The sequence below is a fragment of the Dromiciops gliroides genome, chromosome 1 (genome assembly GCF_019393635.1).
Source record: "Dromiciops gliroides isolate mDroGli1 chromosome 1, mDroGli1.pri, whole genome shotgun sequence".
In the NCBI taxonomy this organism is placed as follows: domain Eukaryota; kingdom Metazoa; phylum Chordata; class Mammalia; order Microbiotheria; family Microbiotheriidae; genus Dromiciops; species Dromiciops gliroides.
In genome coordinates this window covers 97471152-97484634 of record NC_057861.1, presented here as the reverse complement: position 1 = coordinate 97484634, position 13483 = coordinate 97471152, and the positions used below count along the sequence as shown (strand labels likewise).

The 13483-nt window shown below is 43.0% G+C and overlaps 1 protein-coding gene across 1 annotated transcript in view; it reads left to right on the top strand.

Moving 5' to 3' along the window:
- The window catches only part of TG (thyroglobulin), a 395662-nt gene that overhangs the window by 90866 nt on the left and 291313 nt on the right, over positions 1–13483 (top strand). Inside the window, 2 exon segments of the mRNA XM_043991635.1 lie at positions 10158–10307; positions 11342–11512. Of these exon segments, the coding sequence (XP_043847570.1) occupies positions 10158–10307; positions 11342–11512 (321 nt within the window).

Below are 13483 nucleotides of genomic sequence, written 5' to 3'. Positions count from 1 at the left end.
GGGCGATAGAAGTTTCTACCCATGAAAGCATTCTGGCAGATTCCAGAAAAGGGAGGGGTATAAAGCAAAAGCAGCATCTTGTAAGAAATCCAGGCCAGAAAGTACAGGGTTTTGTCTATCTGTCTGTTTTCCCATGAACACTCTTTGTTATCCCAGGCAATGCCCTTAGCCGCTCTGTGTGTCTCAGTTTCCTCCTTTGTAAAGTAGGATGAACAATTCCCACTGTCTACCTCAGAGCTGCATTTTGAAGAATGCATTGAGCAAACCTTAATGTGCCATAGAAATGGGAACTGGTGTCATTCTTATTGTGGGTCATGTGTTTAGTTCAGCAGTTTGGTTAGATCAACATGTGGAGGGAGCCCCACTAACCCCATCTGGGAAGTTTTAGGCACAGTCTTTTGTGGCTTTGGGGGAAACTGATTTTTAATTAAAATCCAATGAGGTTGTTGGCTTCCCTCACTTCATAAGTAACTTTGGAAACCATTTCCCTCAGAAGAGAGCTGAAAAATTGTTCCCAGGGAGGCTTAAAATGAAATCTTGATTTATTATCCCTCACTGTATCCATACAGTCCATTGAATATGAAGGGGAAAAGCATTTTACTGGGGATAGAGGAATACAGGACTCCTTGGGTACCCCTCAAAAAGGATTCTTAGCTTTTTTTTTTTTGTATCATGGGCCTCGCCCCTTTGGCATGCTGGTGAAACCTACAGACCCCTTCTCAGAATAATGTTTTTAAATGCACTTAAAAAACACATAGAATTACAAAGGGACACAAAGATGAATGAAAATAAAGATGTATTTTTTCCCATCTGAGTTCATAAGCCAGCTTAACTCTATCCATGAAGTTCAGGTTAGGAACCCCTGTTCTAAAGCATGGTTAACCAGACTCAGGCTGGATTTCCTGTTGATTCCTGAAATCTCTTTCGAATTTAAAATTCACTATCAAGGTAAAACTGCCATTAACAGTCACTGTGTATTAGAATGAATTCAGCACAGTCGAAGCTGTCCTTAGTAGTTACCTGAACTGAAACAGGAATTCAGAAGACCTGGGTTCAAGTCTCAGTTCTGCAATTTACTACCTGTGAGCAAGTCTCCCCTCTGAACCTCAGTTGTTTTTTTTTTTCATCTGTAAAAGCCAAATAAATTCAGCAAACTCTTATTCAATGCCCACTATGTGCCAGCAGCTTGGAGGGGCTTCCCCAAGTCTATTCATACTGCAGATGTGGCTATTCTTGGCCCAGGCTGTCCCTACTGCATTCTCTGGCAGTATACTCTCCAGCAGAGTCTACATTTCCCCTTTAACACCATTCTTGCCCTGGGCACCAGATGTTCTAGGAGCATTTCTAACTGCTATAATTCAAATACATAGCTCTAGGCTGGACCTGACCACTGCTTCCTCTTCTAGTCCTGTGGGTGGGCTTCGAAAGAGCATGAGCCAGGGCGGCTAGGTGGGGCAGTGGATAGAGCACTGGCCCTGGATTCAGGAGGACCTGAGTTCAAATCCAGCCTCAGACACTTGACACTAACTAGCTGTGTGACCCTGGGCAAGTCACTTAACCCCAGTTGCCTCACTAAAATAAAAAAAAGAAAAGAAAAGAAATAGCATGAGCCAAGACCTCAGATGGACAGACAACCCCACTCATGCCCCCCTCACCAGAGTGATCACCCCAAGGAAGAAGGACCCAGCCCTAAATATTACACACATCACAGGTGCTTTGCTTTTGCTAGGTCCTCACTCCATTCACTTTCACTGTTTACTTTATTAAATCCATATAAGGATTCAATCCAAGATATGTCAGTCCCTTTCCTCTCTCCCTTAAATACTTCCATTGTAATTAGTTGTAACCATTCAGCTATTTCCTGCAGCTCCGGCACCAAGAAATTGTCCAGGGCAATTTCCTTCACATAGCACAAGATGTCACTTGTACCTCCTTCTCTCTCCATGCCCTATAACACCCTTTTCTCCCTTCAATATCTACTGATAGTGTCTAGGCCCAGGTGGGGGACCCCAGTGGGAACTAAATGAAGATATTAGGGTCTTTAGACAGTGAAACATCATAGTAATAGGGGGAAGAGGTATAGAGAAGAGGAAATGGGGGATCCCAAAGATCAACTTAACCTCCTGGGGCAGCTAGGTGGCGCAGTGGATAAGCACTGGCCCTGGAGTCAGGAGTACCTGAGTTCAAATCCGGCCTCAGACACTTAATACTAGCTGTGTGACCCTGGGCAAGTCACTTAACCCCAATTGCCTCACTAAAAAAAAGCAAAAAAACAAAAACAAACAAACAAAAATAATAACAGCCTCCTCTTCCGTTTTATCTAAAAATTGCTAACATTTACAAAGGATCATAGATTTAGAGCCAGAAGGAAGCTCAGGGACCATCTGGTCTAGTGATATCAACTCAAATATAATCAATGGCTACTGAACCACACATACAGATCCCTGATCACTTAGTTTTAAAATATATTATTTCTGTTTTATTGCATTTTTCCTTATTTTGTTAAATATTTCCCAATTACATTTTAATTTGGTGCTGCACTTGGGAGTTTTGGGGGCTACCCCTAGCTATTAGACACCTCTGAACTAGCCCCATATCCTCATTTATAGATAAGGTATATGAGGCCCATTAAAGTTAAGTGGCTTTCCCAAGGTCACACATCAGAGCTTAGATCGAAACCTAGGTCCACTTTCTCCAGAGCTGGCTCTGATTCTACTGTACCCTTTATGTTCTGAAGTTTACAAAGTACTTTACACATATTTATCTTATTTGAATCTCACAATAACCCTGTTAGGTAGGCACCAAGTAGGTTATTATTTCCATTTTACAGATGAGAAAACTGAGGAACAGAAGAGTTAAGTGGTTTGTTCAAGCTAGTGTCACCTAAGGCAGGATTAAAACATATGGGTCTTGCACTTTGCCTATCTTTGTATCCTTAGGACTTAGCACAATAATAGTAAACACTTAAACACTTGTTGACTGATCAATTGACCATACTATGCTATCCCTACCACTAAGGTCCTACCCATATGTGCTCAAGATAGCCCTTATTTCTTATTCCCATTTCCTCCATCCTTCTCATTCACTGGGAATTAATAAACCCACTCTGAAGGACGCTATTGAGTGGAGTTTGCAAGACAAAAGATGGCAGCCATAACCTTTCATTAGTGTCTAGAGGGATATTGATGAAATCTGGCCTCTTCTCTCTTGTGTGGGAGCCTATTTGACTCTGTGTGTGTGTGTGTGTGTGTGTGTATAGGTATGGAGGGACGGGCGGGGAGTGTTCCCAATGTAAAATTCACATCTGGAATACAGCTGTGAAAAAACAAGCCCATGCATTGTCCTGTGGAAAAGTGTCATCATCTCAGTCTCATCTGCCGGGGTGATCGCTGGGGAAGGAGGGCAGGCAGCCAGTCAGCCCCTTATGATTACCCCGGGGACCAGGGAATTATGGAGGATCAGCTGGGATTATAGGCTGCGGTGGAGACTGGAATGCCTGGCAGGAGAGGCTGGATAAAACAGGGGAAATGGAGTCTTTGTTTACAACAGCGTTGTTAATGCCTGTGTTTACTTGCTTGTCTCTGGTCCAGCCATTGGCCACTCCCTTTGGAATTACCTGCATGCAATGAGATTACCAGGCTAGTCCATTAAAACCAGAGACCTCCAGGAGTTGTTTCTGATTTACCAAAGCTGATTTTCTGGCCTCCCCTTCGTTCATTGTTTCTGCTTTTAACAGAGATATTTTCCTATTGTTTTTCTTCTGAGTTAGCATGTTGTGGTCCCTGATGTAGACTGCAGAAGCACTCTAGAATTAATAGAATACTTTCCTCACAAAGATATTGTGATTTGAGTAGTGAGCGGTGTTTTTATTCTCATTTTCTACAAATACAAAAATATACAAACAGCCAGCATGGGAAGCCCCTTTTTCTAGCACAAGTTGTAAGTTATCTTTTAACATCACAGGAATGTGATCATAGAATTAGAGCTGGAATGGACCTTAAGAGCCAGTGAGGAAACTGAGGCACAGAGAAATAAAGTGATTTGTTTCAGAGTCACACAACTAGTAAGTATCTAGACAGGATTTGAACTCAAGTCTTGCTGATTCCAAGTCCAGTGTCCTGCCCTCCAAAGAAAAATAAATAGGATTAATCCTTCAAGCCTACATTTATGACTTAGTTGCTAAATTTATAAACAGTTGTGGTTTTTTTTGAAATTTTAGTCTACACCTGTGTTTTCATTGGTATGGGGAACTCCCAGTCAGGAAAATCCATCTCCCAATGCAAATTGGCATCTGCTTTGTAACATCATCTGAGAGTGTCCAGGGACACTAAAAGGGTCAGTGACTTGCCCAGAGTCCTACAAGTGGGTTTGAACCCACACCTTCCTGATTCCAAAGCTCATGATCTATCACTACATCATGCTGTGTCTATAGGGGCTGCCACCTAAAATGACAAGAAAGCAGGAAGAAATGGTGATTGCCCTGTCTTGGGGAACTTGATTCCGCTAACACAGATCATAACATTGTGTGTGACATAGTGGCTAAGTGCTAGGAGGTTGCCTGGAGCATATAACTTGGCAAAGGAAGGATCCAAACCATGATTTCAACCCTAGAACTCTCTCCATCATGCCGCATCATTTCTATATTATAGATACTTCCAATTGTGAAGTGCTTTACAAATCTCATTTTACCCTCACAATAACCCTGGATGGGAGGTGCTATTATTATCCTCATTTTACAGATGAGACTGAATTTGAACTCGGTTATTCTTGACTCCACGTCCAGCACCATGCCACTTGCCCTCAAGGATCTTACATTCTTTGGAGGAGGAGGGTTGTGTGCACATCTGTGGATATATAAAACAAATATGATGCAAAGACGTGATATTTGGGGGAAGCAAAGAGGCATTAGCATTTGAGGGATCCAGAAAGACCTCATGTAAGAGGTGGCTCTTGAGATGAACTTTGAAGGAAACAGAGATGGGGAGGGAAGGCAGTCTATAAATCCTGTGCAGATTCATGGATAAAGTGAATCGTGTCAGGAACAGTAAGAAAGCCAGTTTGGCTGAACTAAAGAATATGGGGACAGGAGTGATATTTAATAAGGCTGTAAAGGTAGGTTGGAGCCAGATTGCTAAGGGCTTTACAATCCAAACAGAGGAGTCTATATTGGAGACTAGAAGTAATAAAGAGTCCCTGAAGTTTATCGAGCAGTGGAATGACATGATCATAACTATGCTCTGAGAATAACACTTTGGCAGCTCAGTGGGAGATGGAGTGGAGTGGGGAGAAATTAGGAAGCCATTGCAATAGTTCAGGTGAGGGGTGATAGATGTTGTTGTTCAGTTGTGTTCAATTCTTCCCGACCCCATCTGAGGTTTTCTTGGCAAAGATACTGGAGCAGCTTTGCCATTTCGTTTTCCAGCTCATTTTACAGATGAGGAAACTGAGGCAAACAAGGTTAAGTGACTTGCCCAGGGTCACACAGCTAGTAAGTGTCTGAGCCCAGATTTGAACTGAAGGAAATGACTCTTCCTAACTCCATGTCCGCATTCTATTTAATGCACCACCTAGCTGGTGATGTCTGAAATATGGTAAATAAAAAAAGGGGGGAGACAGATGTTAGTGATGAAGAGTTAACAAGACTTGGCAACTAATTGGCTAAGGATGATGAGGGAGGGAGGAGTTCAGCATGACTCTATACTATGAATTCGGGTGCCAGTAAGGACGGCGGTACCCTTAACAGAAAGAAAGAAGTTCAGAAGAGGAATGAGATAAAGGGTAACCCCAGGTGAGGTGGGTGAGATGGATGAATAATGTTCTGGACCCAGTTCTTTAGAGCAATGGGAAACAACACTTTGTTGACTGTTTTGTTAGAGGATCAATCCATTGAAAGCAAGAGATCAATATCAACTTCCTGTAGGTATCCTGAATACCTGGCAGTAACTTTCTGATTTAACTTGCTGGTTGTAGAGACAAGCTCAGAGATGCTGGGGAAGCTAGTGAGAGATGATGAAGGATCATAGAGGAGCTACACCAGATAGATAGATGGCATAGTCAAAGGCTGAATTATGGATAATTACTGCACTAGGACAATTCACAAATTACTTAAGGAGCAGTTTATATGGTGTTTTTTTTTTTTTGGTTTGTTTTTGTGGAGCAATGAAGGTTAAGTGACTTGCCCAGGGTCACGCAGCTAGTAAATGTCAAGTGTCTGAGGCCAGATTTGGACTCTGATCCTCCTGAATACAGGGCTGGTGCTTTTATCCACTGTGCCACCTAACTGCCCCCTTATATGTTCATTTACAAGACTAGTCGGTTCTTTCTAAGAAAATCTGTCCCCTTTTCTGCCACTATGAATGTTCATGAGTATATGAAAATGGTGTTTGAATTTCTGCACATATGTTTGACTTTCATGCTTTTTGCATTTTATATCAGGGACAGAGGCTCAGATGAGAGATGCATCTACTGATGCCTGGAATTAACTCATAAGACAAATTGTGATGATGGGATGCATCTTCTACTGGTTGTTTGCTGTAACCATAAATACAGATGAAATATGTTGAACTAGATGACATTCAAAAAGCATTTATTAAGCACTTACTAAGTGCTAGGCAGTGTGTTAAGCCTGGAGATACAAATAGTTAGAAAGAAGAAAGACAGTCCCTTGCCCTCAAGGAGCTTACATTTAGTGGGGAAGACAACATGTAAAAGGAGACTGGGAGGAGGAGCACGAAGACCAGGTCTGGGTTAGGGGGCATGATAGAGAAAGAACCTGATAGGAATGAAATGTGGCTGGCCTGGGAGCCTCCCCTTCCAACGGGGCTTCTGGGAGGAGCTGTCCATTGAGAGGGAGAGCCTGCAGGGTTGGAGTGTACTTCTGAGGCTGGAGGGCATCCAGAGTGCAGACTGGAGAGGAAGGAGCACAAAGGACAAGGATTCATGCACATGCCTGGGGACAGGCTAGCATGAGGCCCATCTAAACCACAGACTCTTCCTTTTTCTATATTTACCTGCTCAGAATCCACACTATACCCATCACCCTTTTTCTTTTGAACTGTACAAAAAGAAGGGAGTGGACTGGACTGGACAGAGGGCTGAGGTTAGCGTGCTGAATTTGGATTCCCGGGACCTGAGTGTGAATCCTGGCTCCACCATTTATTACCTGAGTAACCTTAGGCAAGTCACTTAACCTCTGAGGGGGCCTCAGTTTCCTCATCTGTAAAATGACAAATTAGCTGACCTCGGTGGTCCCTTCCAAGCTCCAGATCTGTGGTCCTAAGTGAATCCCCAAGAGAATTTCACTGATCCACTAACACATAAGACACACAGCAAGAATCAAACCAATTGAACACCCGTGAAAAGATGGAAAACAGTCTGGCCCCCAAATGGAGCAGAACTAGGCTTTTTCAGATGCTCAGCTTTGGTGAGCTCATTTGCTACAGCAATACTCAAATAGATATTCTAGAAGCTTTCCCAGCATGCTAACTCAGAGACCAGTGTGAAATATCCAATGGAGCTTATACTCCTTGCCGGGTTCTTATAGCACCATCATGGGGTTTGTCAGAGGAGCGAAGCAATGCTTAATTTCTTATAGCTGCTGGAGGATGTCTGGTGGGGAGGGGGCAGTGTTATATAGTTCTTCCAAACTTACCTAGCTGCTAGGACTGGACAGGAGATGCCTAAATCCCACCAGTCTTTTTACTCCTTCATATGGTCAGTCCTACTTGGTGTAACAAATGAAGTGTAAACAGAAAATACCCAAGTATTTTTCCCTACTGTGGATATGAACCACCAGCAACCTTCAGCTGAAATTCATGAGTGCTACAATTTCAGGTTCATTACTGAGATTAGAGAAAAGGTCTGGATATGCCACTTCTCTTCAGTGGCACCTTTCCTGAAGCCCGCCTATGTTTCCGGTGTCGCTAGATCCGTCTCTAGATTAGGGGTGTCAACCTTATTTACTCATCATGTATTTATTTGTTCTGAGTCTGCTCTTCCAAGAAAAAGTTAGTATCAGGAGTTGTTCTCCCTCCTAAATAAAGACAATGATTGATTATGGGAGAGAAATTTCAATCAAATTAGAAATTCCTTGAAAGAGAAAATTAGACAGTAGCGGCCCAAGCTTCCTAGAACTTAAAATCTTTTGGTTTTTCTAAACATAACCATGCTTTTGTTCTTCACACTGAACCAATGATAGAAATCATGTTTGGTCAAGTTTTATTTTGTATTTTTCTTCCCATTCTTGCTTCCCTGTAACTGGGGGAGAGGAAGGCAGGGGAGCTCAGTCTAGTGGGGTGTCATTAATTCTAAGACCACTTACTTGAAAGCTAATTGCAGTTGCAGAGATGAGGTTGACTCTGGGATTACTATTTCTCAGTCTGACTCATATGGGTAATGAAACTGGGCCCTTGGAGGGAAGGAATGAATTGTCAGTAGTGGCCTGGAAGGCAATTATACAATTCCCCAGATGTGGCTCTGGTTTTGAGCTTACTCAGAATGTGAAGTCTGAAGTCATGCTGTATCTGGTAACTCAACCCTTAGATCCACTTGGCAAATCTTGGCCTCTCGTGCCTTGCTTTTTTGCTGGAGTACCAGGAAATCAGCTGTAGAAAGTTACATTGAATTTCTGGTTATCATCCATCTTTGTTATCTTCATCATCATCAGAGCATTTGTCTGGTAGCCTCAATTATCTAGAAGATAGGAAAGGAAGCTGAAAGGGCCTCTTAACAGCCAAAATAAAAGCCCCCAAGTTCACACACTAAAGTTCATGCCTTTTATACATAGAAGAGTCCCTCGGGCCTTCACTCACAGACTATTTTCTCCATATTTGGCAAAATTCCAACAGATTTGGTTATTCCCAATCTGCAGCATGAAAAAATAGTGGAGGAGCTATTAGAAGGAGGTATATTTAAAAGTGGGGCAGTGAAGTGGTGTAGTAGATAGAGCTCCAGTCCTGGAGTCAGGAAGACTGATCTTCCTGAATTCAAATCTGGCCTCAGACACTTACTGGCTGTGCGACCCTGGGCAAGTCACTTCACCCTGTTTGCTTCAGTTTCCTCATCTATAAAATGAGCTGGAGAAGGAAATGGTGAGCCACTCTGGTATCTTTGTCAACAAAGCCTCAAATGGAGTCCACGAAGAGTAAGACATGACTGAAATAACCTGAAAAATAAATATTTAAAAGCAATGAGCACAATAGCATTTTCAGAAACAAGATCTCAAAAAGCATGAAAGTCCAATGTCATTTAATAAAGGGCTCCTTTATGCCTCTTTATTGTCTGAAGGTACTATTTCAAGTCAGCAAATCAGCAAGCATTTATTCAAGAATTACTATACACTGGGCACCGAGGATACAAAAAAGGCAACTTGGTTAGGTAAATAAGACACATGTGCCATATTACATTAGAAAGTTGAAAATTAAACTGTTATGTGAGAGCTGAGGGCACAGGACATTACCAATGGAGGGATCAGGGAAGACTTCTTGGAGGAGGCTGTAGCATTTGAGTAGGGCTTTAAAGGATGGGTGAGAACTGAATAAGCAAAGAGGCAGAGGGCCTTACCTGTGGACTATTCAAGAGCCTTCTGCTTGTTGTCCTCATCTCAAGTCTTTCTCTACTCCTCTCCATCCCCTACTTGGCTTGTCAAAGTGTAGCTCTGGACATGTCAATAAGCTCCTGTTACTCTCTAATTCCCTCCAGAATCAAATAAGGCAAGTCTCTGGAATTCAAAGCTCTTCATAGACTTATTTTACTCTTTTCTACATATTCTACAATCCAATCATCCTGACTTTTGCTGACCAAATATTATGAGATCAGGTAATACATTGGAGGAGGGAGGAGGGCTTAAAGGAGAAAGAGACTGGAGGCAGAGAAACATGTTGGAAATCTACGGCAATGTCTGGATGGGCTGGTAATGAGGGCCTAGACTGGGGTGGGGAGGGGGGCAACAGCAGGAGCAGAGAAGACAGGATGAAAACCAGAGATCTCTGACCTTCCTCAGAAATGTTTTTGGTAGTAACCAGGGGCGTGGAGTCAGAAGCCTGTTGAGACTTCTTTTAAGTCTTTGGAAATCTCACCTACCCCTGTACTTTGGGGCTGCAGCCAGAAAGCTTAGATGGAATTCACAATAGTCCTCTTTCTCTTCTCTTGCTTTGTAGTTGTTTGCCCTGAAGGCAGCTACTTTCTGGATGAAGAATGTGTCCCCTGTTCTCTCGGATTCTACCAAGAGCAGCCAGGCAGCTTGGCCTGTGTCCGCTGTCCTGCAGGCAGATCTACCATTTCAACAGGAGCTTTCAGCCAAAGTCACTGTAAGTGAATGCCTCAGGGCCTGCTTCAAAAGAGAACTCTCCCTTGCACTATCACTTCATGCAGGGATTATTGCAAAAGCCTTCTGATGGATCTCCCTGCTTCAAATCTCTCCCCACACTAATCCACGCTCCATAGAACTGGCAAGGTGATAGAGCACAAGGACGAGTCAGCATAGACACACAGCCAGCCAGAGGTATATTACAGATTCAGGAGGGGACCAGGCAGGTTACCGCCCCCCCCCCCTCTGCCCCTACACACACACACACATATACACTCTCTCTCTCTCTCTCTCTCTCTCTCTCTCTCTCTCTCTCTCTCTCTCTCTCTCTCTCTCTCCCTCTCTCGTTCTCAATGACTAGCTGGGCTACCTCTTGCATTTACTTATGTAAGCAATAGAAAAACGCTCTGTTTGATATCCACCACCCTTTTCAAGCTAGCCTCCTCCTGCTTTCCCAGTCCTCTTACTCTTTTTTTTTTTTTTTTTTTGGTGAGGCAATTGGGGTTAAATGACTTGCCCAGGGTCACGCAGCTAGTAAGTGTCAAGTGTCTGAGGCTGGATTTGAACTCAGGTACTCCTGAATCCAGGGCCAGTGCTTTATCCACTGCACCACCTAGCTGCCCCCCCCCCCCCAATTTGTTTTTAAGTTTGTTTAGAGCAGGGACTGTCTTTGGCCTCTTTTCATATCCCCAGTGCTTAGCCCAGTACTTGGTACATGTGTATTGATTGATTGAATTTTACTTTGTAAGAGTCAGGTGTCATCCTGTACTTTGGAGTTTCCTATCCTGCCTATTCAGTGTGGATCCCCCCAAGGTTCTGACTTTAACCTCTAAGTCATTTAATGGAATACACCCCAGGCACATGCAAAACTACCTAGCAACCTGTTTATATAGTGCAAGTCAATGCTTGAGAGACCCAGGATAAACCTGATTGCTTTATTTTTGTCTTTCTTTGTATCTTCAGTGCTTAGCCTGGTGTTAGGCTCATAGAAGCCACCTAATAAGTGTTTGTTGCCTGACTGGTGTTCCCTTGCAGGTGTCACTGACTGTCAGAGGAATGAACTGGGATTGAAGTGTGATGATGATGGCGGATACATTCCTAGCCAGAAAGACCCCAGTGACGGGAGATCCTTCTGTGTGGACAGCCTTGGAAAGATGTTGGCATGGACAGAAACAGCTGGTCCTTTGACCAATTCCCAGTGCCTAAGTATGTGCTAGATGGGAAACCAGCCCAGGAACTAGGGGAATGTGAAGGAAATTATTAATGGGAAAGACATAAAAGATACTTTGGGGCCATTCAGGTCATTAAATGTGAGCTATTTAGGTCATCCAGCTGAGGAATGATCCTTAAATATAATCCCACTTTTGATCATTTTCACCGGCCAGATAGTCCTTTCCCACAGGACAGATCAGGGTGGACAAGCAAAAAAACCCCAAGAACTTAACTTAGATTCCAGCTCTGAAGCTTACTAACTGTTTGACCTTGGGTAGGTCATTTGTTGTTGTTCAGTCATATCCTATTATGTCTGACTTTTATAACCAACCCTATTTGGGGTTTTCATGACAAAGATACTGGAGTGGTTTGCCATTCCTTCTTCACATCATTTTGCAGATGAGAAAACAGAGGCAGATGCCTAAGTGACTTGTCCAGGGTCACACAACTAGCAAGTGTCTGGGGCCAGATCTGAAATCAGAAAGACTCATCTTGGGGCGGCTAGGTGGCGCAGTGGATAGAGAACAGGCCCTGGATTCGGGAGGACCTGAGTTCAAATCCGGCCTCAGACCCTTGACACTTACTAGCTGTGTGACCCTGGGCAAGTCACTTAACCCCAATTGCTTCACTAAAAAAAAAGACTCATCTTTCTAACTTCAGGTCCAGCACTCTATCTACTGTACCACCTACCTACCCCTGGGTAGGACACATCACCTCAATTTCCTTATCTACAAAATGACAAATAAAATATCAGGGTTTTTGTGAGCCTTACATTAGAGAATGCATGTGAGTGGTTTTTAGCCAGCAAGTGCTATACACATGTAAACTATCATTATTATTTTTCAAAGTACATTCACATCCTATATGACCCTTGTAGTAGAGTATTTTCCCTTTGTTCATAGGTCACCAAAGAAAAATGAGAGGGTATTATATATAGCTAGAGTGAGAAGAAATCAATAGTCATGCCCTGAGCTCCAATGCCTCAATGTCAGGAGAGTACAAGGGAGGGCCCCACATCCCTGGTAGTGAATTTGTGGGAGGAGATAGATAAGAGTCACACAAGGGAGGCAGACAGTTTGGTTGTGATCTGCACCACTGCGGTGACTTGGATAAGATCATGGGACATTAGAGTCCAATAGGATATCTCATCTGATCCTTACCTTGGAGGTAGGTGTCCCCATTTTACAGATAAAGAGACTGAAACATAGAAGTTGAGACTTGCCTAGCAGTCACATAAGTCAATGGTTCCACTATTTATTCATAGGTGTTTAATAAATAGTTGTTGAAGGAAGGAAACACATATTTATTAATTGCCAACTATGTGCCAGACAGTGCTGAATGTTGAATGGATGGAAGGATCAGTGGATAGATGGATAAACTGCCTCTTAACAGAACTATTTGCAGTGACATGTCTCTAAGTGTCTGATATGTTATAACTTCTACCTATCCGTCAATATATACTGCTGCCTCACAAGTCATGCCCTGACTTTCTTATAGCCTTACTCAGAGTTTTCAAAAAACATAAAGCCCTTGAAAGCCCTACCTTGTATCATCCTGGCTATCTTTCCTGAACGATTCATGATTTAGTAGAAATACTAGAAGGCTTAGAATCAGAAGACATGTAATCTAGTCCTGGATCAGTAGGCATAGGCAAGTCACTTCACTTGATTGGGTCTTGACTACCTCATCTATAAAATGGGCCTAATGATAACTGTACTGCCTGCCTCAAACTCATGGTTATTTTTAAAAAGTACTTTGTAAAGTGTTGAGTATTTTATAAATGTAAGTTATGGCTTTACTAGCTGGAAAAGAGGTCTGAACTTGTAGTCAGGACTGACAAGGTTTCAAATACCCGCCTCCTAGACTTATTAGCTTTGAGACTCCTGCTATCTCCAAGAGGCCCCCTTATTTCTGGTGGAAGACTTGGAAAGGGAGCTCAGAGAGTGTGGTATAGGTTTGAGCTGT